General features: G+C 41.7%; 5 protein-coding genes and 1 long non-coding RNA gene across 10 annotated transcripts; all 6 read right to left on the reverse strand.

Annotated features, from left to right (window-relative positions):
- Positions 1–612: 612 nt before the first annotated feature.
- On the reverse strand, positions 613–7,389 carry LOC124343325 (outer dense fiber protein 3-like). 2 transcript variants are annotated; one of them, XM_046796638.1, is made up of 8 exons: positions 7,039–7,389; positions 5,371–5,547; positions 3,313–3,370; positions 3,132–3,202; positions 2,672–2,745; positions 2,494–2,596; positions 1,929–2,062; positions 613–1,690 (listed from the first exon to the last, which is right to left on the reverse strand). In XM_046796638.1, exons 2-8 carry the CDS (start codon positions 5,504–5,506, stop codon positions 1,613–1,615), a joined length of 654 nt encoding a protein of 217 aa, XP_046652594.1. In that variant the 5' UTR covers positions 5,507–5,547; positions 7,039–7,389; the 3' UTR covers positions 613–1,612. The 2 variants fall into 2 exon arrangements, with proteins under 2 accessions (XP_046652594.1, XP_046652593.1); XM_046796637.1 differs by having other exon boundaries at positions 1,929–2,170.
- A 2,786-nt stretch (positions 7,390–10,175) lies between these two features.
- Positions 10,176–10,664, reverse strand: LOC124343421. Its single transcript, XR_006919255.1, has 2 exons — positions 10,440–10,664; positions 10,176–10,339 (listed from the first exon to the last, which is right to left on the reverse strand). It is a non-coding gene; the product is annotated as an uncharacterized LOC124343421 (long non-coding RNA).
- A 343-nt stretch (positions 10,665–11,007) lies between these two features.
- Positions 11,008–15,159, reverse strand: LOC124343162 (von Willebrand factor A domain-containing protein 5A-like). 2 transcript variants are annotated; one of them, XM_046796354.1, is made up of 17 exons: positions 14,845–15,159; positions 14,565–14,785; positions 14,348–14,502; positions 14,075–14,256; positions 13,889–14,000; positions 13,692–13,799; positions 13,475–13,621; positions 13,376–13,408; positions 13,174–13,273; positions 12,989–13,101; positions 12,861–12,930; positions 12,634–12,777; positions 12,388–12,566; positions 12,154–12,320; positions 11,992–12,083; positions 11,364–11,930; positions 11,008–11,288 (listed from the first exon to the last, which is right to left on the reverse strand). In XM_046796354.1, exons 2-17 carry the CDS (start codon positions 14,743–14,745, stop codon positions 11,083–11,085), a joined length of 2,556 nt encoding a protein of 851 aa, XP_046652310.1. In that variant the 5' UTR covers positions 14,746–14,785; positions 14,845–15,159; the 3' UTR covers positions 11,008–11,082. The 2 variants fall into 2 exon arrangements, with proteins under 2 accessions (XP_046652310.1, XP_046652309.1); XM_046796353.1 differs by having other exon boundaries at positions 14,565–14,765; positions 14,842–15,159.
- A 260-nt stretch (positions 15,160–15,419) lies between these two features.
- Positions 15,420–19,175, reverse strand: LOC124343164 (von Willebrand factor A domain-containing protein 5A-like). Of its 2 annotated transcripts, none has more exons than XM_046796359.1 (16): positions 18,891–19,175; positions 18,670–18,824; positions 18,410–18,591; positions 18,234–18,345; positions 18,064–18,162; positions 17,845–17,991; positions 17,756–17,788; positions 17,575–17,674; positions 17,392–17,504; positions 17,258–17,327; positions 17,045–17,188; positions 16,810–16,988; positions 16,562–16,728; positions 16,377–16,468; positions 15,884–16,321; positions 15,420–15,807 (listed from the first exon to the last, which is right to left on the reverse strand). In XM_046796359.1, exons 1-16 carry the CDS (start codon positions 19,069–19,071, stop codon positions 15,590–15,592), a joined length of 2,430 nt encoding a protein of 809 aa, XP_046652315.1. In that variant the 5' UTR covers positions 19,072–19,175; the 3' UTR covers positions 15,420–15,589. The 2 variants fall into 2 exon arrangements, with proteins under 2 accessions (XP_046652315.1, XP_046652314.1); XM_046796358.1 differs by having other exon boundaries at positions 18,064–18,171.
- Positions 19,176–19,419: 244 nt separating this feature from the next.
- LOC124343332 lies at positions 19,420–21,125 on the reverse strand. The gene is made up of 6 exons (XM_046796649.1): positions 20,804–21,125; positions 20,590–20,696; positions 20,402–20,514; positions 20,253–20,331; positions 20,142–20,187; positions 19,420–20,075 (listed from the first exon to the last, which is right to left on the reverse strand). Exons 1-6 carry the CDS (start codon positions 20,964–20,966, stop codon positions 19,903–19,905), a joined length of 681 nt encoding a protein of 226 aa, XP_046652605.1. The 5' UTR covers positions 20,967–21,125; the 3' UTR covers positions 19,420–19,902.
- Positions 21,126–21,252: 127 nt separating this feature from the next.
- Positions 21,253–25,148, reverse strand: LOC124343178 (cyclic nucleotide-gated cation channel subunit A-like). Of its 2 annotated transcripts, none has more exons than XM_046796395.1 (10): positions 24,913–25,148; positions 24,557–24,751; positions 24,284–24,493; positions 24,045–24,207; positions 23,901–23,983; positions 23,653–23,835; positions 23,010–23,591; positions 22,536–22,941; positions 22,249–22,465; positions 21,253–22,072 (listed from the first exon to the last, which is right to left on the reverse strand). In XM_046796395.1, exons 2-10 carry the CDS (start codon positions 24,689–24,691, stop codon positions 21,913–21,915), a joined length of 2,139 nt encoding a protein of 712 aa, XP_046652351.1. In that variant the 5' UTR covers positions 24,692–24,751; positions 24,913–25,148; the 3' UTR covers positions 21,253–21,912. The 2 variants fall into 2 exon arrangements, with proteins under 2 accessions (XP_046652351.1, XP_046652350.1); XM_046796394.1 differs by having other exon boundaries at positions 24,906–25,148.
- Between the last annotated feature and the right edge of the window lie 136 nt (positions 25,149–25,284).

Genomic DNA, 25,284 nt, shown 5'->3' on the forward strand with positions numbered 1-25,284 from the left:
TAATTCAAAAATTTCTTTCTTCCAAGGGAAAGGAGAAATTTCAATTTTTGTTTTCGTTTTCGCCTTTCTGTTCCCTCCCTCTTATTAATTTTTCCATTCAAATTGTGTGATGCTCACATTTTCTGCTGTTTCACTCCGCTTACATATACACCCCTCTTCTGAAAGACGTTCTTCACCATTTGTTTTGTCAGTTGCAAAAAAAAAGGAAGAGAAAATTCTGCTTTTCCGGTTACTTGCGATTTCGTAAACCAAAATCACATAAGCAGAAATTATAGTTGTGTAGTTTCGGTTCTAATTTCTCTTTTATCACTCTCTCTTATTCGTTCTTCTTCAACTTTTGTTTGTTTTCCCTCTCCGTCACCAAACTTAGCCCTAGCGTGTTCTCTCCCGCGCTCCAAATTCTATCCCGAGTTTTCTGCGTTAGCTTTCGTTTCATAGCCAGTTTGGTTCTAGTTCGATCACGATTTAAACAAAAAGAAACAAAAAAAAACAAAAAACAAACACAATTTCAATAAGAATCTTGTGCTAAAAATTAAGTGAAAGAAACCATCGAAATGATTGATTGATCAAGGAAGTCTTGAGATAAAATGAAGAAAAAAAAATAGAGTGAAATTCCATGTCAACAACCTGCGAGTTTATTAATGTAGCGCAACATATGGCCAATACAAGTGAAATCATTTCAACTCGCAAGTTAAGAAAACTAATTATTCGATTTTTTTTTGCTGTTTTTTATTTTTATACGCAGTTACGTGTGTATGTCTTGGTGCGTGTCTTTAAAAAAAAAAACCCGAAAAACATCCGACCTGCCGATTCCAAGGAAAAGTGAATCGTCGAAGGACATTATGAATGGCCGCAGATGTTTTATTTATTTTGAAAATCGAAATGGGTGGGCTCTGGTCGGTGAAAGGAAGAGAAGCGATAACTACCTCGCAGTATCACAGTAGAAAAAAAGAAATTGGAAAAAAAGGTAAAATAAAACGTTTGCAAAAATTGGTAAAGCGGCATTGACCTACTACCATCCCCAAGACGAAAAGGAGCGAACTACAATGATGCAGAATAAGGAATCGTAAAAATCTACCAAAAGGCACAATGGCTATGTAACTATAAAGGGAAGGAAGAAGAGATGGGATCGAGTGTCAGAATTAGCATTTAACGTTGTTTCTTTTTTTATATGTTTACAAACTAACAAAAGGAAAAAAAGGAAGATCTAGAGGAGGGAGAAAAAGACGATAAAAACTCGGTAGAGCATCTGCTGCAATCTACTAAAAAAAAAAGTACCGCACGTCTAAAGCTTGGACCAAAGTCATCAATGTTTCACATAACTTATGTTGGAATGTGCATTTCTGGCAAGGGGGAGCCATCAGTTGGGGAATAAGCGCGAGGAAACGGAAAAATTTGTTTTTCAAAAGGGAATTTCAATTTTTGTTGAAGTAGATTCAAGTCTAAGGGAGAGGTTATGTCACGACGTTGAATTTGATATGCACGCACGTACACACCGGCTGCTGGAGACACAGTGTAGAAGAGAAGGGGGGAAAGATTGGCGTTGATTGAAGTCGAGTCATCCTCGTAAGAGTCGGCACGCCCCTCGACGGTTGGTGTTTCGCCTTTACCTTCACAACCCTTTCAGCTTGCCTAAGTAGGGCGAGTGCTTCATGCCAAAGGTGTGAGCGGGACTGGACTCCTGCTTTATCTGTATTTGATGGTACAGGTCAAATAAAACACAAAAAACACGGGAACAAGATGAGTTTGAGACCGTAAAAGTAAAAGTTGAATTACTTCAAGGAATTTGGCGGGGCAAAGTTCGTTAAAGACGCACAGATAAGGACGGATGGGTTTTTTAGTGGCAAAAAAAAGGGGGTCCGGGTTGTGTGTAATTTACGGGATGAAAAAAGTTTGGGACAGGTGAAGTTTACAAAAAAAAGTCTCACCTTTTCCGGCGAATGCGCCCCTGGGCCTGGCTTTTGAGTTTGGTCTGTCGGTATGTTGGTGCGGCTGGAGATGGAGTAGGACGGCGAACGGGCCTTGTACTTGTCCTGGTTGCCCGACTCATAGGCACCTGGACCTGGGTTGAGAACGCGTTCATCGATTGGTGACTTGCCTCGTCCAGAAATGGAAAAAGCGGGAGCCAACCCGGTACCCAAGGCAGGCGGCAGAGAATAGGCATTTGGAGCTGTGCACGTTGTTTCAGCACAAGGATCAAAGTAGTAGTAGTGGTAGGGAAGCACACGCAGGACGGCACGACACGAGTCACCAAAACACACAAAATGTATCAAGCCCAGACAAAGAAGAAGAGTTCAAAAGACGGAATCGATTTCGCCCCGTAACGACTGTCACGGAACTCGTTTCGATTGCCAATGCGGCAATCGAAAATAGTTATGTGTGTGTCGAAGCAGCGGAAATACGGTATTGACGCATCAATTTTTGAATAAAAGCTGCACAGCACGTAATCGTGTTGTTATATACGACATTATGTGTATGTTAACATTGTCCTACCTGGAAGGTTGTCTTTGCGTTCGTCCTTCACTTTAGCCCCGAACGTGAAACTCGGCGACGATTCTCCGACAAACTTTCCTCCTTTCTCCGGATTGTAGTCTCCCTGTCAAGTCAATACATTTTTAGAAATGGCAACTAAAAATAGATAGACAAAAAGGAGAAAAAACCAAAAGGATACCGGTGCCGGCGTGATGTCGTGTCTACTCTCCTTCGGACGACCGCTGATGGAAGGAGCCGGACCGTCATCTTTACCTAAAATGATACGAGGAACACAGAGAAAAGAAAAAAGGAGAAGACCAATAAAGTATGACGAGAACGGAAGGACCAAGGCCAGATGTAATTTTATAAAAGGCAAGATCAAACAAACACACACACACACAGACAAATCTAATAATCTACCACGATACAAAGTGAAACAAAAAGAACGTAGGAAAATAGAAGCCAGTCAAAATGAGTCTTGCACACTGTAACAGGTTGCAGTGCAAGTTGTAGTCTAATGAGGGCACTTACCAGATTAGGAGTCTTCGTCAGATTACATTGTATGCAGCGAATGAAATGGTTTTTGGGGGCTTTATATTTGTCAGACAATTTCGGCAAAAAGAAACGGAGGAACAAAAATGTAAGATAATGACGGTTACCTTTGTGATGAAGTCGAGCGACGTTGTACTGGCCGGGACCGGGACCCAAGCTCGTCTTTCCCGGGTTGTGCCTTCATTAAAGAATTTAAAAAATTAAAAATTAAGTCTTAATCATCCTTTGATATGGTAGACATTCATTACTTTGCGTGAAAGAAAAGACTGGAAAATATTTTTTTACTACCTAATTCCAAAACTGAAAGCCGGTGCCCTTCCTTTAGTGGATTCGCTGGTGCTTTTACCTGTAATTTAAATTGAATGATGAGTTAGTTATTATTTCCTCGTTTCTTTTCTTTGTTTATGTCCACATCTCTTAAAAGTCGAATTTCGTTTTCTTTAGACGGGACGGGTACGAAATCCTTCAAAATATGATGAATGGTTGAAAGATGAGAAAGACTTCTTGCTGCTGGTGAAGCCTTATTAAACAAAATGCCAAGTGACAACGAGAAAACTAAAACGTGACCGCGGTGGCACGGGCTGTTGTGTACACCGAAGACTATTCGACGAATAAGGCAATTATACTAACAATGAAAGCACCACAAGCCTGTTTGACTAGATTAAATGTCTGCGTTGTCTTTTGACTTGAGTTTCATCTATTTCCCTTATGAGGTGTGATTTGGTTGGCTGTTTGTTTGTTTTTCTAATTTTTTCACGCTATGCAAGCAAAGAGACGGCGTCTCCAGTGGGCGAACTCTCTGACCATGACGTATCACTTATGTACCCAGTTTCTCTCTCTCTGCATGAAAACGGTACACTGGATTCATCAAGGTGAAGAGACTCACCAAAGAAAATGCAGCCACACAAACAACAACAACAAAAAAGAACCGAGAGAGAAAGACCCAGACAGACCGAGTCGTTGCGTGACTCACCTGGCCACAACCCACACGCAGCAAATGAATACTCCCTTCTCCTTATTAGATTTACTACAAGCTGTGTTGTTTCTCCACTATTAAATCTTTGTTTCCTGATGTTTTTCTTTCTGTTTTTAGTTTTTTTTAAACTTGTATATGTATTTTCTGCTTTGAAGATCGAGATGATAAAAACAACAACCGATGCTACGTTGTCAACGAAATCTTAAGTGGCTTTGGGACTTGTCAAAAAAGAAAGTCACGATTAAATATTTGTTTTAATTGACCATGTTTCCGTGGGAATTTAAGAGTTTGGATTGCGGAACAATTAAAAGGCTCGTTATCTTGCTGTTCAAGTATAAATATTTTGTAAATTCTAGAACTGATAACATTAAATACCACAGCAACGCTGTGTGAACAACGTGCTCGGGCCAGTTTTTAATCAGTTGCCCATTGTTTCTGATGACGTCGATGTTGTGAGAAATATAAAAAGAAATGAAAACGTGGTCTACATTTTTCTCTTCTACTTCCGAGTTGGTTGAACAAACAATTTTAATGGCAACAGATGAACTTTCAAGCCAGATGTTGTGGAAATCCAGGCCAATTGTGAAGATGACAAAACGGCTTTGTTATCGAACAACAACACCTCGTGTGTGTTTCCAAGTGTGTTTCAATCTGACCGCGTTTTTTGCAGCAATAATAATAACCCAGTTGCCAAAAAGTAAACTTTTGTGCTGAAGGCGAAGGCGATTTGCTTTTTTATTATTTCCACGTGAGATTATCCTGGCGCCATTTTCGAATCACCCCATCACCGTTTATGGGCCACCACCAGTCGTCAAGTAGTAAGTCACTGTTTTCTTTTCTTTCTATATGTAATTTCACGACACCATTTTGGTCGTGCTATTTTCACGCATATTCATCGCTTGTGGGGAGTGCCACGTTTCTGTTGTTTCATCATGCGAATTGATATTTTTTGTTTCATTTTGATCGATCTTGCTCATCTTTATTGCCCAATTGGTAATAGCCTCGAGGGGCCCAGCTATAAAAGTCCATGGGCCGAATCCGTAACGAGATTATACAGATTTTCGATGATGCACTTATACAGAAATAAATGGATGGTTTTAATTAGCGCGGAATGAGTGAAAGGTAAAGAAATGGCGGCGTGGTGGACCTATTCCTTTTTCAAAGTGTCTGATATCCACGTCCTCGATCAGTCCACGTCATGAATGGTCGAATAAGAAAGGGGGGGGGGTCACTGCATCTAACGATACCGCATTTGTATTTCTAATACCCATGGCGTGTCGAGGTCTTATAGGCGAACAACAGCACAGCCCAAGATGAACGTGTATGATAATAGGAATTTATGTTATTTGTTGAATTGTTGTTGTTCTTACCGATGGTTGAGGGCAGGGAAACGGCCGCTGGTCCGGGTCCTTGGAACTCTGCGGCGATCGGTCCGCGCCTTAACGTCAAGGCTCCGGTCGATCCTCCTCCGCCTCCTCCGCTACCGTTGACCAAAGCCGGCGACATGTTGTTGTTGTTGTTGATACAGTCGATCTGTCAAATCCTCCCTGCGCCCGTCGTAATGGATAGCGTCCGATTTGAGAAAAAGAGAAACAAGAAACACGAACGTTAAAGATGGCGGGATGTATTATTCTACAGCGTGATGATGGAGTTGCTGCTGCACACACCACCCTCCTTTGAGAAAAAAAAACCCCTTCCTACACAATTTCCAATCACCTGGGAGCCTGACATTCTTTTACATGTTGGCCAGGTATAGTCGTATACAGTTTGTTTTTTGTTCTCCGACTGCAGTTTGATCAATACGCACCGGGAGCCAACGGTACTTTTTTCGGGAGTAGGATTCGTGAGTCGGAGAAAAACATACAAAAGAATGACAAGAAAGGTGTTTTCTCTCCCCCCTCCCTTCTTCTTATTTTTGATGATATCAAAGCTCGGCTCATTTCTGCGTAAAGTTGAGAAACGAGTTGCATCGCATTCGACCCCATTGCAAATGTTTCGAATGTTTGATGAGAAACTTGTCTTGATGACGTTCAAATGCTTCATGCCAAAGTCTTGTTTGACGACGGTCAAAGATCCATCGGAAAAGCATCAGTCGACTTTTGTTTCAAGTTTTTCGAACTCGGACGGGAAGTTGTCGGCTTTTGTCAACTGTTGACGAGTGTCGTTATCTCTGGCGACCATCGCTCGAGAAATTTATCGTTTTAGTTCCAACTGTCACATCTCGCAAAAATGAAACAAGTTGCGCAATGTGGATGACGTGGCTCTCTATGCTATATGTAGGCTATGCTTTGATCAACCGAGCTGGAAGGGGAAATACTTACCATAAATGGATTACAGGAGGCGACCATTCTCTTTTTTATTTTTATTTTTCCCTCAATTTCTCTCATATTTTTTGTTGAATTTTTGACTTGTTTATTGATCTCGGCCGATGGCACTCTATCTGTCGTGTGTCACCTGATCGGGGCCTCACGTGTCTGGTCACGATAGACATTGGGTCGGATAATAGACGAAAATAAATTTAAGAAACCGTAGCAAATCTTGTTTAGAGAAACCTTTTTGAAGAAAGATGTTATGGTAAATCATGGCAAAGTCTGAAGGAGGGAGAGCTTATACGAAAAAATAAAGCCTCGGGAGCCAGGAGTTGCTATTGCTGGAACACATCGGCCTTGGCCAGCAACTTACAGCTAATCAAAAGCCCCTTTTTTTCTAAAACCCCCAGCTTTAACACACACAAATAACTGATAAGGTTGGCTGTAAATTTTCTTAAGTCTCGACACATTCTCTCAGCTGTTACGCACTTGTCGCACAGTCTCGCTGATCATTTTTCTACGCCCCTAGATTGGAGCTAACGCCCAAGAATAAAAACTGCCGAAAAATTTCCTTTGTATCCTTTTTTTTTCGTGAAAAGAAAATAGGAAAAAAGAAACAAGAAATATTACCGGTCAGGGTGAAACCGGTCACTCGACCACAATTATGGTATGATTGGTAATTTTTGTTGTTTTCTTTTAAATTTTTTTGTTTGAATATTTTTAACTTACGAATGAATTAAAAGAATGAGGTTATCTGTGGACGTCGATCGTCTGGGTTTCCGCGTTGGGACGGGATCGATGGCACCAGGAGTTGTTTTTTAAATGGCGGTTGCGCGGACGAACAGTGTTGATTCAAAGAAGTCAGTTGTTATTGTTGTTTCGTTGGCAGGAAAGCAGAAAAAAAAATCCACAAGGCCAACGTGAAAAGAGATTTGAAGAAAGATGGGATTTCGATTGCGATGGAAAGAACGGGGAGGTCAAGATTGAAAAGGTGAAAGAGAGAAAGCTAGGAGCCGGTGCGCAAGTTGTATGTGTGTGCTCACTTGAGGACGACTCGATTGCAACTGAACCTGGCGCCAGTCCACTTGGTGGTTCTAAAACCTCTTGTGTCCATATAGAGAAATGCAGAGAAGGAAAAAAAAAGGAGGAGAAGAGAGAGTGAGATAGACGAACAACGACTTACACACACACACAACTTATTCTAGAAATTCCCGCAAGGCAGAAACTATCATGACGTCATCCCAGCTCGCCCTCCCGTCGCGGTCTCCCGGCCGTCCAACATAGCCATAAAGAGCAGATTAAAGAGAGCACAGTAGTGGGATAAGGAGGGAGGTTATACGGGAATGGAGGGAAGAGAACAGAAATTCTTGTAAAAGATTTAAACATAAATGATCAAGACGTGGGCCTTCTTCCTCATATTATAACTCTATATTGCCTGGTTGCAATAACGATCGATATCGTGTCATGTTATAGGCTTTTGATCTTTCTTTTTGGGGGGCTTATCCGATGGAAATGGAAGATTACCCTTGTATAAATCTTTATAGAAAGGCTTTGGTACTATCGGAATTCGATTACCCGCAACAACAGTGGAGTCAGGTAGGGGGGTAGAGATTGTATAGGTACAATCAAATGAATATAAAGCCCGCCGACATCGTTCAACTCCACCTCGGAGAAATGGTTGCCATCAAACATGGTGGTAAACCCGCCAGCCAACTCAAATGCAGTTAATACCAGCCAGAAGGAAATAACTCTCAAACACACACACACACACACAACAACAACAAAAAATCTAATAAATATTCATTATAATTTATTTTGTCTTCATCTTCGTCCCTCCGTTTGATTATTCTTGATTTTTTGTTGTTGTGTGTGTGTCCGCGTTCATCTTATTTTGACAGACAACTCGGTAACTAGAAAACAGGCGAGCCCCTCCTATATATCCCTTCGTCTGGAAATTTCTTTCTCATTTCGTCGAAAAATCATTTTGAGTTATAATAAACTACCGTGTAATAAGAGAGAGCGCAGCCACCAGCAGCAGGGAGCTTGTCACAGCAATGGCCGAGTTATCTCGGGTGGTGAATCAGCCCCCATTCCCAAACGTTTCCTTAAAAGGGCATTCAAATTCTCTTATGCACGTGTGTGTGTGTGGGTAAGCGAGGTTTTCTTCACATCTCTTATAGATTGAAAACTTTCCTCAACCCCGCCTCGATGTGTATACGGCGATGGATGCCAAAAAGATACACCCACCTGCACACCGCCGCCGTATTGCCGTTCAATTCCTTTTTAAACCGACCGTTAAACAATCGAATCAAAATTAATGAAAGGAAACGAGACGAGCGTGTTAACAACACACGGGAGAGAAGGAACACCACCCCAGCGGGGCGTCGCGTCTAATGTTTTGTTTTTATAGCAATTTGATCATTCGTTTCAATTGGGAATTTCACTGTTTGATCGTCGTTGCGCAAACCCAAATAAAACCGACAGCTTATCTCAAATCGGGAGGGATTATTGTTCTATTTTATTTCGACATTTGAAAACAGCCAGCAAAGTTCTTTTTTTCGAAAGATGGATTATCGTCGGGTCGATCTAGATGTGTGCAATCGCTACAATCAACTAAGCAGCCGATAATCGTAAAAAAAACACGTTCGACTATTTCGTCTTTATATGTTTGCTGCTGCGTCTGTCGATCGGTCCGTCCGTTTTTTGGCCATATTTAGACAGACACGTTGCTGCAACACCACCCCACTCTTTTTCTCAATAATATGTACAATCTATACGCTATTCTACGTTGATTTCCTTGGGCACGCGCTGCAAGGTTGTTGGCCAAGCCCCACGCGCACAGATTGATCTCGAAATGAATCAGTTTCTCGTTCATTTTCACCGAGTCATGTTAGTAGAGTTGGAGCCGTCCGTGTCGTGATGTAGTCACCACTTGTTTCACGCATGACCTCCAACGGGAATCCATTGTTTTATTCAAAAAAGAGAGGGAAAAAAAAAAGAATAACAAATATACATTTTCTTAAAGAAACAACAGCTAGCCGTCGTGTGTTCCAGTTCCTGCCTTTCTCGTTTAGCTATTCTGGTCCGTTTCTTGTCACGCAATGTGCAAATCAGCCAGCCAGTTTCTTCATTTTGAAGAGACAAGTCGCTCGCACTCTTGTTCTATTTTCCGTGTCGAGTTTTTCTCGCCCGCCGCCGCCGTCTGCATTGATCCACCCTTTTGTTTGAGAGGACCGCCGTGAATAATTTTTAACCGGCAGGAGATACGCCAGCTACCGGGCAAACTATGACGAAGTTTGAAGTGGTAGAAGTGGTGGGGGTCAGAGGTCGCCGTGTTAGACAAACGGAAATGAATCTGGAACTTTTTATCGTCTCGAAGGAGGTGAGAGATGTGGCACTTGGAAGCGTCACGACGATCTAGTGCATCGTGAGCTCGAGGTTGAGATGATGGTAACACATGATAATTATATCACGCAATAGAAGATGTGTGTCAATCACGTTCGTCGACGAGCACTCGGTCGGTTATTCAATTGAGATGGGCGTTTGATTGTTAAGGTCAAAGATTCAGATGGCCGGAAGCTGGAAACACCTGGGACAATACACACCTCTGTCAATCTGTGTGTGTGTGTGTGTCAATTTCGTTTCGTTTTTTTGTGGCCCTTTCTAAATTAAATGGGTGGGGCTTTTACAATGTCATCTCGACACTTTTTCTCACTTGTTGCGTAAATTTCTCGACGCCAACAAAAAATATCTGGAATTATCTACACCCTTAATTATTCGCCCATTGCCTTGAGTCGCTAAACCTGTCAGAGGAGATTAAAAAAGTCTTTTAGCCAGTCGTAAACAACCTTTTTTTTTTTGCGTTCTAGCTCGTAAACTTTGATCAACAAGTTTTTAAAAACATCGATGCCAGTTTGAATCCATTTTTCTTCTTCTTCCTTTTAAGTAACAAACGAAACGTTAAACGATCTGGAGAAAAAAGATGGCACATTCACGAGAGGGGGCCTGGAGTCACACTGAGTGAGATATCCTGGAAATCAAAAAATAACAAGCGTTCAGTATTCAGTGCCGAGGACGACGCAGAAACCGGCGTCCTTTTGAAAACAAAAACAAAAAGAAAAGTGATTTACGAGCGATGCCGTTGGCACACGTGTGTGTATGCCTTCTTTCCCCCCGCTTATGGTTGTTTTTGTTGTTGTTGCTCCTCAAAACAGTTTTGAATATGTATGTAGAATAACAAGCCAGGCTGTTTGTCTGCTCGAAACGACCGTTTTGTATTGGAGGCGTTCATATCTGTCTTCTCACGTCTCTGACGCACCGCAAAGAGAAAGGGACCGAGATGAAAACACCCACCACCATCAGTTTTTCTCTCTGTGTGGCTCTTGACGTCGCGACGTGCCGAGGTGAAGATTTTTCGGGTGGCGGGACGCCATCTGGCTTAACCGGAAGGAGTCACGCTACTCCCGAGACTAATGCCATCCAATTCAAAAAAACGAGCTTTTCTTGTTGAGACATTTTCTTCGCTGTTCACAATTTGTCGTCTTAGAAAAAGGTGACTGATGTTGGTCGTTTTGTCGTTATCTAACGAGCTGGCAGCATCTGTTGCCTCATTCATTGCTGTCTTATAATATCAATCTTTATTCTCAATCAAGTTTATTATTTGTCAACGCACAAATAAATTTCAAACGCCATCTGCCAATAGTTGATCAAATTTATTGAACGTGATTAGAATTTTGAATTGAATGTGGATTGAACACGATTTTTCAGTACATTTTACAAGTGCAATTTTGCTTTAACGTATTCTTGGGCTGCCATCTTGCAAGCGTCTTGGTCCGCCAAATGTTGGGACTGAAGCCATTTTTCGGATTTCTTGGCCACCAACATCCAGGAGGTTTGCAGCTGAGCCAGAGCCAGGGTCATGTAAGCTAAAGCGATAGCAGTCACCCATACTTGATCAGGGTACGAACTCTTTTGTCCAGCTGCGTTCATTTTGCAAAGGTAATGTGTCAGTCAATATTGAATTTTATTGGTCAATGAAAAGTGGCTAAAAATACCTTGTGTGATGTCATCCGTCGTGGTATCCAAGAGCTGAGCGATGGAAGTTTCCAGTTTGAATGATCCGTCGAAATTTTGACTCGAGACAAGTTTCATCAACTTGTCGTCGTCCGTGTTTTCTTGCGGTTGGTTTCTGTGCGTACTTCCGCCCAAAAAACTCAGACTTTCATCAGCGGGGGCATTACGGCATAGGCTTTCCATTTCGATTCCATTCGGCACGGGGTCATCCAGAGAAAAGACTGGGTTTACAGATCTCATCATCGATTTCATCATTGGAGCCCGGTTTGACATCATTGGCATGGCCATCGGCGGAGGCGCTGAAAAAGTGGTACAGGCCATCTGGGGCATAGTCAGAGACGAAAGCGCACTATATAACGACGGTCCTGAGCCCATCTGTGACATAGCTGGCACAGGAGCCCCACGACGCATGCGTGAGGCTGCACCACCCCAGCCGTGAGCTACTTGAACGGGAATGTCACGGGATTTCATCATCATCCAAGATTCTTTCAATTCTTTTTGTTCTTTCGGATCCACGGCGACGTAGGAAGTGTATCTTGACGTCAAACCTAAATTGATTAGACTCGTTAGCGTCATGGTACTTGTAGATTTCTCGTTTATTTTACTTACCATATCGACAGCCAAGTTGAATAATTTCTTTTTTAGCATTGTCATTCTCCTCCCGATCTTGAAGAAGCTGAATCAATTTTCTTGCCGCTAGACTAGAACACCCCCCAAAGAAAATCTTGTTGAGCTATGATTTTGTTCATTGTATTACATCCTGGAACTTACCAGTGAACAAGTTGACCTTCTTCGGAATTTTGTTCGTTTAAATGGACTTTTAGCGATAGGGGACCTACAGGCGAAGCTGCAATTACTTCAGCCCATTTTGGCTGGTGGGCATCGTCCGCTAGAAGGGCATACACTATGAAATGTTTTCCATCAAAAACAGGAGGAATCTGTTTAATGAAATTTAATTTCAATGTTATCTGGCAGCGTAAACAAGGTCGAAATAATATAACTAACCATCTTGTCACAAGGCGCTTGACGTAATTTCATTTCTGGTTTCTCGGTCGGCGGAACGGGCGCCTCGGGATCCACCAAGGGTTTACCGTAACCCATCAAAGTCTTTTCGGTTTGAACGGGTTGAGCAGGTGTAGTTGATTGCTCCGTTTCATCATAGCCTTCCCAGTTGATCTTGATATCTGTTGGTAATTACCTCCAGGGTAATTTGAATAATTAATTGCATATTTTTTGAAAAAGATTGTCTACCCGTAAGTGCCGGTTGCAGAGCGTCTTGGAGCTGTTGCATGACCTTCTTTTCCAGACGTTCTTCCAATGAGGCAAATAGGGCGGTTCCATTACCAGCACGGGCCATTCCTTCGACGAGATGATGGCTAGCGCTACTTCCCAAACCTGTTTGCGTTGCAATTAAAATATTTATTAACAAATGAAGCTTAAACGGTCAAATTTGATTGCGTGAATCTGCATTTACACACCCAAGGCGAATAATCGCGTTCGTCCGCTATGGCGACGGACTAAACCCAAAACCTGGTCTGCATTCGACACCTTTGTATAGAAAAATATTATTTCAAAATAATGTAACAGGTGAAATGTAGTTAATTGCCTCTCCATCTGTGAGAACGAAAACTTGTCTAAGATAGCCGTCGATTGGGGGTTTCTGAAATATTTGTTCTAATGGATTGAATATTTCTGTGCCCCCCAAATTCGCTTGTAGTTCTGCGGGTATGAGGAAATACAGGCGAATGATAACAATTGAAAAAATTTAACTGTTTTACATTTGTAACTTACGTTCAGCATAGGCTTTTGCATGGTTCAAAACAACTTCGTCGTATTTTCTGCTCGATGGGAAAAGTTCTTCGTACGAAAATCCAAAACCCGCAATGTTAACCTTTAAGTTATATATATTTTTTTTCAATTGTAATTGAAGGATGAGTCAATATTGTTATTTCGAATAAAATTCAATTTAATAAAATTGCGACTGAATGCTTACATAACAATCCGTAGGCAACGAATGAAGGAATAGCTGTAAATTTAAAAAACAAACTTTAAATTCCGCAAATTTTTTTTAATGCCATGTAGAAAATAATACCTTTAGCGCTTGTTTAGCCTGTTCAATCCCGGATCCTGCCATGGAACCGGAACGGTCCACAAGAAATATCAGTTCCGTTTTTTGTTCGGCCAATTTGAAGCTAGGAACTAAGCTTAACATCACTGCTGTACTTCCATTTGACGATTTCTAATTCAATAAATTAGAGTCAATCCTAACTTTCTTGTCATGTACTAAAATTTTGCTGTAAATTTTTTACCTCGTGAATTAGTCGTGGCTGATTGGGCTCGGCTACTTTAATGTAAACGACAAGATCTCGATCCATAGATGTCACTACGTCGTCCAGTTTGAGGGTTCCATCCATCGGCTAACGAATGAAGCATCAACAACAGTTCAAAATCAACCAATTTACAGTTAAAACAAGAACTGATTTTAGTTTGAAATATAGGGAATTACCTTGTTGACAGAATCGTGACTAACGGCGATTTTGTGCGTTGGGGATCGTATTTCTTTGATGGCAGATCCCATTCGAACTGTAGCATTAAAATCAACTCGGTAATGAGATTCCCTTTTCAGAAGAACGTTAATGTTTTAAAATACTATCTTGGGATTTGGATTGCGTGATAAAAAGCAATAACTAACTGTGTATAGTTGATGGAAGCCAAGTCTTTAGCAACGCTGGAATGATCGGTGGGAGGAACGTATCTAGGGGCGATGGTAGTCGGCAAATAAAATCGAATTTCACCTCCTTCTACTTTTAACTCAGTGACGTAAGTCAAGCGGATTTTCGCTCCCGATCCAGCGGCCAGATTACCAACTTTAGCCTTGTCAATTCGAGATTAATTTTAAAATTAAAAATTTAATTAGCCTTGTTTGCTAAAGTTAGGAAATGAATGATCGCGGAAAATAAATTACCTTGAATACGTCTGGTAATTTCTCTTCAACCAAAAAGGCGGAATGGCCACTTTGAATCGCTTCCTCATAATCGGTTTGTGCTTCTTTCGTTTCCTTGACGACACCTTCGATGCTGCGTCCGTCTATTTCAGCCGTGAATTTACACACTCCGGCTCCTATTGAAAAATTCAAATTTATTTGTTTCTATGTCACTCAATAGCTTCGCTCCTTTTAATACCTTCATCAAGCGGAAAGAGATAGACGGCTTCGATAGGTTGAGTTTCCCTGTTGACGTAACGTTGCTCAATTGTCACTTCGGCCACCAAATCAATGATACGCGCTTGGACAGACACTCCTGTCAATGGCACTGGTGTGGGCTCACGACCAGGGCATTCAATGAGAAGTCCGCAAACATGCATTTTCTTTTTAATTGGATACTCTAGAGTGAAGACAATGCAAAATTTTGACCATAAATGAATTTTTCTTATGACTGAGCCATTAAGATTTCTGCTTGCCTTTTTCCTTTATTCACACGGTTCCGGTTGTATGTGAACTGCAGGAAATGCTGGACTCTGAAGATTATGACAAGGTTGCACCGATCGCCAAATAGTTATGCCAGGGAATGCCAAAGTAGAACTGATATTTGTCGTTCTGCGTCTCGCTAAACTTATACCAAGTTATCACGGTCTTTACTTCACCAATCTCAGATAAGGAGTGGCAGCGAACTGAAAGTGTTGCGCTATCGTAGGCTGATAAAAAGATGTGTCGCAATGTGAACAAAATTCTGATTGTGACATTAGGGATGGCTCACTAAAAATAAGGCACCTGGTAATGTTTTCGCATGTTTACTTCGTGACTCATAACAAGCGCCATCTTTTGAACTGATATGGATGTACGTTATCAGAGAAGTGCCGTGATATTCATTGGGTGGATGAAATTATTTTATTCATGGTAGTAAACGATATTCTTTCGGAAAGTTCTGGGCGAATTGTTTGTGTGTTCTGTGTTATCACTTTTATCATAAAAGTGATGAAATTGAAACGTCAAATATGTTGCAACCGATGTTTCATTTTTTTATATTTGAAACTGAATATCTAAATTTAACCTTGATATTTTCAAATTCAAATTTGATTGACCAATTTTGTTATTACTAAAAATACAGAATTTGTAACCGATTTTAAACCACTGCCGAACACTAATGTTGCATCTGAATAAAGATAAGACATTGAGGTCTCAAAGTATCAACAGTAAATGTCGAAACTCTTAAAGAAACAATCTAGACCTAACAAACTGATATGCTTCTTCAATGCAAGATTTACGATGTTCACGATTGCTAAATCCTTCATGCGAGTCGATCCATTTCTCAGCTTTCTTGGCAGCTAGTTTCCAACTATCCTTTAGTTTAGGCAAAGCCAACGACAAATAGGCTAACGCGGTTGCTGTTGCCCAAACTGTCTCTGAATAACAGCATTTCTCTCCCGCTATTACGACAAAATTTACAAACGATTAATGCATTTATCAATTCAAAAAGATACAACAACGGAAGTTGGACCGTACCTTGTTTAATAATTTCCAATTTAGTATGCAGTAGCTGAGCGAGTTCATGTTCCATAGGGAACGATCCGTCATAATTTTGAGTGGAAATCAGCAATATGCACTTGTCGTCGTCACTGAGTAGCGCTGAATGGGGCAGCGTTTCAAAAGTATTTGTATGATGGCCAGTACTCACCGGTCGGCCCTCGAGAGGAGAGCTAAACGTCATGAATGTAGGCGACTCTGTTGAGCTTCCGTCGCCGAGCAAGAGACATCTTTCGACTCTCGGTTTCGTAATTAGGTTCGCCGAGTCTGTCATCATGAAATTTTGACTCAAACCACCCCAACCGTGAGCTACTTGAACGGGAATGTCTCGTGATTTCATTACCATCCACGAATCTTTCAATTCTTTTTGTTCTTTCGGATCCACGGCGACGTAGGACGTGTATCTTGATGCCAATCCTAAAGTTATTAAACTTTAATGAATTGCACAATTGAGGATCTCTTGTTTGCTCACCGTATTGACAGCCAAGTTGAATAATTTCATTTTTGTTTGTTAAATCGTCACCTCTTTCCTGTAAAACCTGGATCAGTTTTTTAGCGGCCAAACTGCATAAACACATTTAAAAATTAATTTGAAATTTCAGTAAAATCGCAGCTAACAGAATTTTCATTTCCCCAGTAATTAAAATATCCCTTTACCGATGAATCAGTTGACTTTCCTCGAAATTTGGCTTGGTTCGATTGACTTTCAGTAATAAGGGACCAACAGGTGCGGATCCGACGACTTCGACCCACTCCGGAATGTGCGCACCTTGCGCTATAAGGGCATAGACTATGAAATGTCTGCCGTCAAACACTGGCGGAATCTTATATGAAGTAGAAAAACGGTTACGTCAAAAAATTCAAATTTTTTCCCCTCGTTTTCTCGGAATTGCCGCATAACAAACCATTTTATCGCTCGGAGCCTGACGCAGTTTCATTTCTGGATTCTCGGAAATGGCCGGAGTCACAGGTTTCTCGCGGGATTTGCCGTAACCCATCAAAGTCTTTTCGGTTTGAATGGGCGGATTAAAAGGGGGGGACAGCTGCTCCGTTTCGTCGTAACCTTGCCAGTTGATCCTGATATCTGTTATCATATTTTTCGTTTGATGATTGTAATAAGATTTGATAAAGTATGTCTACCCGTAAGTGCCGGTTGCAGAGCGTCTTGGAGCTGTTGCATGACCTTCTTCTCCAAACGTTCTTCCAGCGAGGCAAATAGAGCTGTACCGTTGCCCGCACGTGCTATTCCTTCCACCAGATAATGACATGCGCTACTTCCCAGTCCTAATGCATAAGTCATAGTTTGTAGCACTACATTCACAACACTTTTCTCATGACTAAAGAATTAGTTACCTAGAGCGAAAACGCGAGCATTTCCTCTTTGACAGCGGACTAAAGAAATGACCTTATTAACATTCGAAACCTGAAAGCAATTATTGTGTTAAGACATTTGTTTTAAACGTGATCATTATCTCAAACACACACACCTCTCCGTCCGTAAGTACAACAACTTGGCGGGAATATCCGTTAATCGTCGGTTGCTCAAATATCCATGCCAATGGGTCATAAATTTCCGTCCCGCCCAGGTCTGCTTCAAGAACTGTTTTTAAATCAAATAACAAAATAGTTAATAACAGTGGGCGAGGGAGATTTTTTAAAATGCTGTCTACATTGTGCGCATTCTTTGGTAAGAGCCAGACATTCGTGGCCATACTTTCGACTTGAAGAGAAAAGGGGTTTGTAAGTAGAACCAAACCCAACGATATTAACCTTTTTAATCGATTTAGATTAAATTTCAAGCGGGTTAAAAAAAAATTTGAAAATTGTGTAACCGCCGTAAACGTTACTCACGCAACAATCGATGGGCAAAGAGTGAAGGAACAGCTAGGGGGGAAATGTTGATCAGCAAATGGTAATAATTAAAAGTGTAGCATATTTACCTTAAGTGCCCGCTTAGCTTCCACAATTCCTGGACCTTGCATAGAACCCGATTGATCCACGACGAATATCGCTTCAATTTTCATTTCGTCTAGTTTGAAACTAGGAACCAGACTGAGCATCAGCGCCGAAGTTCCATTTTTGGATTTCTATATTTAAAAAAAAAAATGATTTTTCCGGGTAAATTTCAAACAGTTTTCGATTAGCCGATAGGATCTCACTTCGTGAATAAGTCGCGGCTGATGCGGTTCAGCAACTTCAACGTAAATGACAAAATCGCGATCCATGCATGACACTTTTTCGGACAATTGCAATTTTGCCTTCATAGGCTATTCGAAAGCGGCACATTGTAGAATTAGAGAAACAATTTGTAAAATTTCGTTCAACTTACATTATCACCGACATTGTGATTAACATCGATTTTGTGCGTTGGCGAATAAATCTTTTTAATGATGGATGCCGTTTGTACGGTAACGTTAATTTCGACTTGATATTGATTTGTCCTGATTTTATAAACACAAACGAGAAAATCTTTATCGAACTGGCAAGCAAAATGTTCAAACTAACTGTGTATAGTTGATTGAAGCCAGCTCTGCTGTAGCGCTGGAAAGATCGGTGGGAGGAACGTATCTAGGGGCGATGGTAGTCGGCAAATAAAATCGAATTTCACCTCCTTCTACTTTTAACTCTGTGACGTAAGTCAAGCGGATTTTCGCTCCCGATCCAGCGGCCAGATTGCCAACTTTTGCCTAACCAATTCGGAAAAGGTTTAAAAATTCGTAAGTTTATAAAACTCTAAAATAATAAGAGTGGTAATTGTTTGTTACCTTGAATACGTCCGGTAATTTCTCTTCTACCAAAAATGCGGAATGGCCACTTTGAATCGCTTGGTCGTAATCGTTTCGGGCTTCTTCTGTTTCCTTGACGACACCTTCGATGCTGCGTCCGTCTACTTCGGCCGTGAAGTGACACACTCCAGCCCCTAAAAGTTGACTGTAGTCGTTTAAGTTTGTCAATAATTGAATCTCGAGTTGGAATTGTTTCGTACCTTCGTCAACAGGGAAAAGATAAATGGCTTCTATAGGGTGATTTTCTCTGTTGACGTAGCGTTGCTCAATTGAGACTTTAGCCACTAAATCGATTATTTCGGCTACGATGGAGACTCCCGTCAAAGGCAACTGTATGTGCTCACGATCAGCACATTCAATCAGTAGTCCGCACCGAGACATTTTTAGTTATGTAAACTGATACAACTTCCGGTGATAAAACCAAGAGTCTACTTGCTTCACTGATCTGGAACGATTGACAAAAGCTCCACGTTCCGTTAGCTTCGCTGTCTCAACGACTGGGGAACGATTTCACTCTGCTGAAGGAATTCGTATGTGACATTCCGTCTTTAAAAAGCGAGCTTATCAGAAATCGCTTGGGAGATTCTCTAGGGATTATTCTTTGAAGCCGAAAGTAGGGGGGCTGTTGTTTTCCACCTACGCAGTCATTTGACGTTTATTGATTGACTTTTTTTTTATTTGCTGGGTGGTATGTGGGGTATACGCTAAGAAACCAGAGAAATCTCTTCGTTGATTGTATATGTTTATTCCTTAACTCAATTCAAATCAACAAATCATGATGAGGGCGTATTATTGGAACTGATAGGGGTGTAAGTCGACCACCGTAAATGAGACCATCTAGAAATATCATTTGTATATAATAAGGAGAGCAGGGAACAAATCAATAATTCGCACATATACATGTACACGCACACTCACTCAAAACACGCAAACTACATAACCGAATTCATATCCCACCAATAAACGTGTGTGTGTTGTGTAAACTGCAATGCTAATTTTGTTTTTCTTTTTAACTTACGGATATTTTTACAAAGAACGAGATTGGCAAATGACATCGAAAATATGAACACAAATGAAAGGGAATAATAAATGCTGTTGCCCATTTTCTTTTCACAGTAGGGCTGTCAGCGGAGAAACATTGTTTGAAATTTTGTGTTTTTCATCACGGGGGGGGGGGGGCGATTTAAAAATCAAATTGATATATACGTGCAATTAGGGAATGAATGGATTGACTCGAGGATAAATTCTGCAAGCGCAGTGGTGAGGTACAGCGACGTAACCCCACTGAGGTGCCAAACTGGTGTCGACTGTCGTTAATTTGACGTGTAACATGTTGGCCCAACCGGGCCGCATTTCACAGGTCGATTGTAGGTGCTCCGATATGCCTGTAAAGATCGATTCATATCATTTAATCGCGCACTCACACCTCTTGCTAAACATTTTAAATTTACCTGTACAATGCTCCCCCTCTCTGATGCACTCGTAAACGAAGGCAAACTGGAATAGAAAAAATGTGCAATAATTACATTTTGATTCTAAATGTCACCAAAGTTATTGCACACCTGTCGATATTCTGAGCTGTGAACGATGCGCACTTCTTGTCCGTAAATATCTCGTGTGTCGTTGATTTGCTTCCAGTATCTTTGACGTGCGAAACGAAAAAATAATAATGTCGAAAATGAACTTTTTGCTACCATATCAAATGAATTACCTGTTTGTTTTGCAAATCTCTTCAGATAAGGGCTCATTTCTTGATCGAACTAACCGGTGATTGTGGTGTCCATTGCGTTTTGTAGGCTCGTTGATAAATGTGTCGTTCGTATTCTGTTCATTTCGAAAGCAAATGAATAGCAAAGTAACGTCTGTTTACACGAGAAACAAATTTGTCGAGTTACACACCAAAAAGAACTCTTGATCGTTAGGCAGTGATGGCGGAGAAATTCCGACCCAAACTGGGGGTCCCATGCTGTTGACAGGATCACCCAAAGGCGATTTCATGATTTTGGCTGTGTGTGTTCAAATCCACAAGAAATTAATTGGCCAATCGACGACAGTGACAGATAAAAAATGGCGATGAACACGCCGGCAAGATAACAGACCAAAATTTACTAACCTTTGTATTTTTTCAGCATGGCGTGAACGATTTCGAGCCGTTCTGGATCTTTTAAAAGTTGAGTGATGGAGTTGTGGTGATGGAGTCGTTGGGCATTCACGGTGGCAATGATAAAAAATGTCGTGACGACGAGAGCAATCGAGAATAATCTCCACCGAGCCATGATGCAAACAAGCTCAAACACGCTCACACACACACTGCTAAAACGAGGAACAAACAGAGAGGAGAGGGTAGGTCGAGATCGGCCGACTGACAATGGAACAATGAGGCAACGGGCACCTGAATGACGTCTCACCCCGTTTTTCTCTTTTTTTCCTTTTTCCCTTTTTCTTCTTCTTTTGTTTCCCGATCAAGCTTTTCTTTTTGGGGGGGCCTTCTTCTCTCAGACTCCAACGTGAGAAGAAGCGACGAGATGAAAGCACAACAGAAGCAAACTGCTGTGGGGCTAGTTTGCATGTGACTGACTGTGTCCAATAGGGATTTCCACCATCAAGCCGACGTATACGATTGCTCGTGTGCATACCGAAACGGGACGAGCCTTTGAGTTCGGGTAGGCGGTAAAATGTGTTATACTTGAGACTTATGCGGCTATTTAGACGTCCTCCCACACGGTCTATATTTTTCACGAATCTTTATTATTATCATTTTTTTGTGTTGTCTTTCGATATGCCTTCGGTCCCTTGTTGGCCATCTTTTATCTGGAAGAGGAGGAGCGTATCTATTTCTGTGCCAGAAATATGAAGAACTAGAACTAATTGACTAGCAAAAGGAATGCAATCAAAAGAGAAACCCAATGACGTTTTTTCGAAGGCTGGAAGACCCATTCAGATCGGGGGGGAAAATAAAACGGATACTAAATCTAATACGGATCAGCGATGCTGTAGACGTTACTAGAGGGGTTGAATTCTCTCTTTACTCTTGTGATAAAAATAGATCAAAAAAGCAGAATGGAAAAAGCTCGCGACTGAATTCAAAACACTCTTGGAATACACGTCACGTGCGCGGAGGAATATAACTGTTTTTCGGCGGTTTTCCGAGTTGGAGCGTTGACTGAACAAACTTTATGTGTCTGTTGTCTTTAAAGGGAAGGTTGTTCTTCGCCCCGATTTTCATTGGTTATCGTCAGCGTTTTCAATCTGACGGCATTTTGAAACTGAAGATTCCGCCCCCCGGTCCGCGTCGAATCCGTTTTCTGTGAATGGAGCTGCTGCTGTCACGCAATCGACGTCGTCGCCGGTGGCATCATCGGGCCGTGACGTCGAATATTTCCTATGTGGTGACGTCATTCATTAAATTTTTGTTAATGAAAATGTTACCCGACTTGTTTCTATTCTCCTTAGGGCTAATATTCAATAGGAATACTTCAGCTAATTTATTAATTCGTTCTTAGGGTTAATTGCCATTTGTGTTAAACTTAGTATTTGACGTCATATGTGTGCAATTACCTCGATGGAACGTCCAGTAAATTGCTACTCTTTCTTTTGGAATTGGGCGTCGAAGTAATAACGGCGGCCGTGACATTTTCCAGAGTTCCGTCTTCGCCGCGAATGGAAGGCTGATGTTGTTCGACTCGACTCAGACGCTGTTTCATCGTCTGTTGACTACTTGTGTATTCGGCTAGAAGACGAGCGAAACGCGTTTGTAGCGTGTCCAGCGCCATTTCTGCATCGTAGAAAATTCAAACATTATAACTGATTAAAGCTTCAAAGTTTTCGGACCCAAGTTTACGTACCAAGTTTTTCTATTCTATCTTTAGCCGAGTCACTTTCATCCTGATGTCGTCTGTTGACTTCCTCGTCCAACAGTCCATCTTTGAGCAATAGCTGACGGCCTCGTTCCAGCAAAGTTTTTCGACCTTCCGGATATTCTTGCAGAGCGTTCCACAGGTCGCTTTTAGACAAACAAAACAGATCGGAGTAGCCGACGCTACGGACGTTGGCTGTCCTTCTGTTTCCCGTTTTGTTTCCGGCAATGTTGAGGATACTCACTTCGCCAAAGACGCTCCCAGCTCCCAGTGTCACAAAAACCGTTTTGCCGTCGTCAGAACAGACACTCAACTTTCCTCTCTTGACGATGTACATTTCTTTACCCACGTCGCCCTTCCGGCAAATATAATCTCCAGGACTAAAGACTTGCAGCTAAAATTTGATAAAGAAATCATTTTTAACATTGATGTCCTTACGAGAATAATCTTTATCATTTTAACCTGAAGTTTAAGAACGAGTTCTGCCAGCAAACCTGGTTCACAATCTTGGAAGATTTTAACTTGTTTTAACGTATCCAGATGGACATGGATGGCGATCTCAGCTTTGAGTTTATCGGGAAGTGTGTCCATGACGCTTCCTTCATCCAGCGACTGTTTGTTGCTCCACATGTAATCGAACCACTGGATGACTCGTTCTTCCAACTCCTTGGAGACTTTGCGGAAAACCATGTATTGTTTAACAGCATCCATCCTTGTTTGGAACTCGGTCCGCGAAGCGTTCATGTTTGTAATCATTGAGCCGATGTTACCGACGATGGTGGCGAAAATGAGGATGCCAATCATGTACTCGACAATCACAAAGACAAATTCAACTTCTATCTCGGGTGGTGGCGTTTCACCGATCGTCGTCAACGTCAGCGTCGACCAATAAAACGTGAAAATGTATTGATAGGTTAGTGACAGGTTGGTGCCGTTTTCGACCAGCGTGACCACCCATCCGTCGGATCCAAAACCAATTGCGTTGCTGATTGCGAAATAGATACAACCGTTCCAGTGGATGATTACAAGTAGATAGATCATAACCTGTGCGACAACGTAAATAATTTTAGAATAAAGGTTTTGATTTTTAACTTGTAGAATGAACCTTTGCTATTCTGAAAGCGTTTGGGAAATTAGTCTGATTTTCTGTTTTGTCAAAAAATGCCATCATTCTGGACAAGCGGAGAAGTCGGTTCATTCGAACAATGACGCCACACGGAACATGGGTGCACTCTGTCGGGCTACCCCAAACTAGGTAGAGCAAATCTGTTGGCAGTAAACTCAAAACCTGTCGAGTTACAATGCAGCTGCGTTAGATGCACAACAACTATTATGTCCACAATTGAAACTCACGTCCATTTTGGAATCCCAGTTTTGCCAATAGTGACTCCGCAATTTCTGTGGTTCCGTCACCATCAGACCTTGCTCCAAATATCCTGAATAATAATATTGATTATTTAATCATCGCTTTGTTTAGTGTTAAATGGTAAAACACACCTTCGTGGGCGTGAACAATCATGTCGAGCATGTAGATCACGTCGCAAAGATAGTCGAGAACCAGCCAAACAATTGGACACATGTTCTGCATGTCCCAAAATACTGCTCGACCCACGATGAAAATGTAGTTGTACATGATGGCAATGCTCACAATGCCCAGCCACTTTTTAAAAACAGAAACCACAATATAATGTAAATCTGCCATTGATTGTAGACCTCCCCCCCTCCTGTTTACTCACTCTGTAATGGCCTTTTTGAGTAGTATCCACCACTAATTGGCCGTGACAGTGTTGCCGACACAGGAAAGCATTCCAACCAACATCACTTCGGCCTTCCTCTTGATGATCTCCAGTGGCGTAACGTTCCAGAAAACCTGCGTCTGGGCCTGGATGAACGTCTGACATCATTTGACGAGTGCGCCGGAATCGGTGTATCCATCGCCCCCTCCGCTTCAAATCAGAAAATTTCAATTTACAGTATACGTATGGAGAAATATAGCAATAAACCGGTACCTGAGTGAAACTGGCCAAGTGAACAGCGTCATTTTCGTTGTAATTAGACTTTTCTTCCCCCATCTTCGTCCTCTGTTTACCTCCGCGGTTCTCGTCTGACGGATCGAAAGTGACCAAAGGCACAGTAACGGACATCCTTCCCAAGATTGTTGTTTTGTGTCACGTAGATTTGGTGCGTGCAGATGGAAAGCTGATCTGAAAGAATCGATCGATCGGTGCCTTAGTGGGTTTAATTGGATAGGTCGATTGGAGACGCAAAAGTTAGTCTGATCACTTGTGCTAGAATATTTTGAAATATTCTAGCGGTGGTGACCCCACAGTCACAAGAGTGTTTGCTTAATTGATTTACAATTTACGTGAATAACGAATGGAAGACGTGGGAATTGAGTTGAAACAATGAAACTTGTAGAGTGAAGCGCGCCGAGACGATTGAGGATATCGATCTTGGTTCTTGCTCTTTTTGTTGAGAGAGGTGCGTGATCCGGGTCACACCAAACTTGATCGTATTGAAACTATTGACCTGTGACTAACTACCATACGGGTAACGAAAACAGCGACTACCAGCACCGAATGGAACAGGGTAACTGGAGCACAGCCGTTCTCATACTTTCTGTTTTAAGTAAAGATGTCGAAAGTCGTCATAAGGCGACATCCCCCAATCTCCTTCGTTTACAATAACGTGTCGTGTTTCGTTGTGTTCATTTTGTGTGGGTTGTGTAGCAACAACG

The sequence above is a fragment of the Daphnia pulicaria genome, chromosome 6 (genome assembly GCF_021234035.1).
Source record: "Daphnia pulicaria isolate SC F1-1A chromosome 6, SC_F0-13Bv2, whole genome shotgun sequence".
Taxonomy (NCBI): Eukaryota; Metazoa; Arthropoda; class Branchiopoda; order Diplostraca; family Daphniidae; genus Daphnia; species Daphnia pulicaria.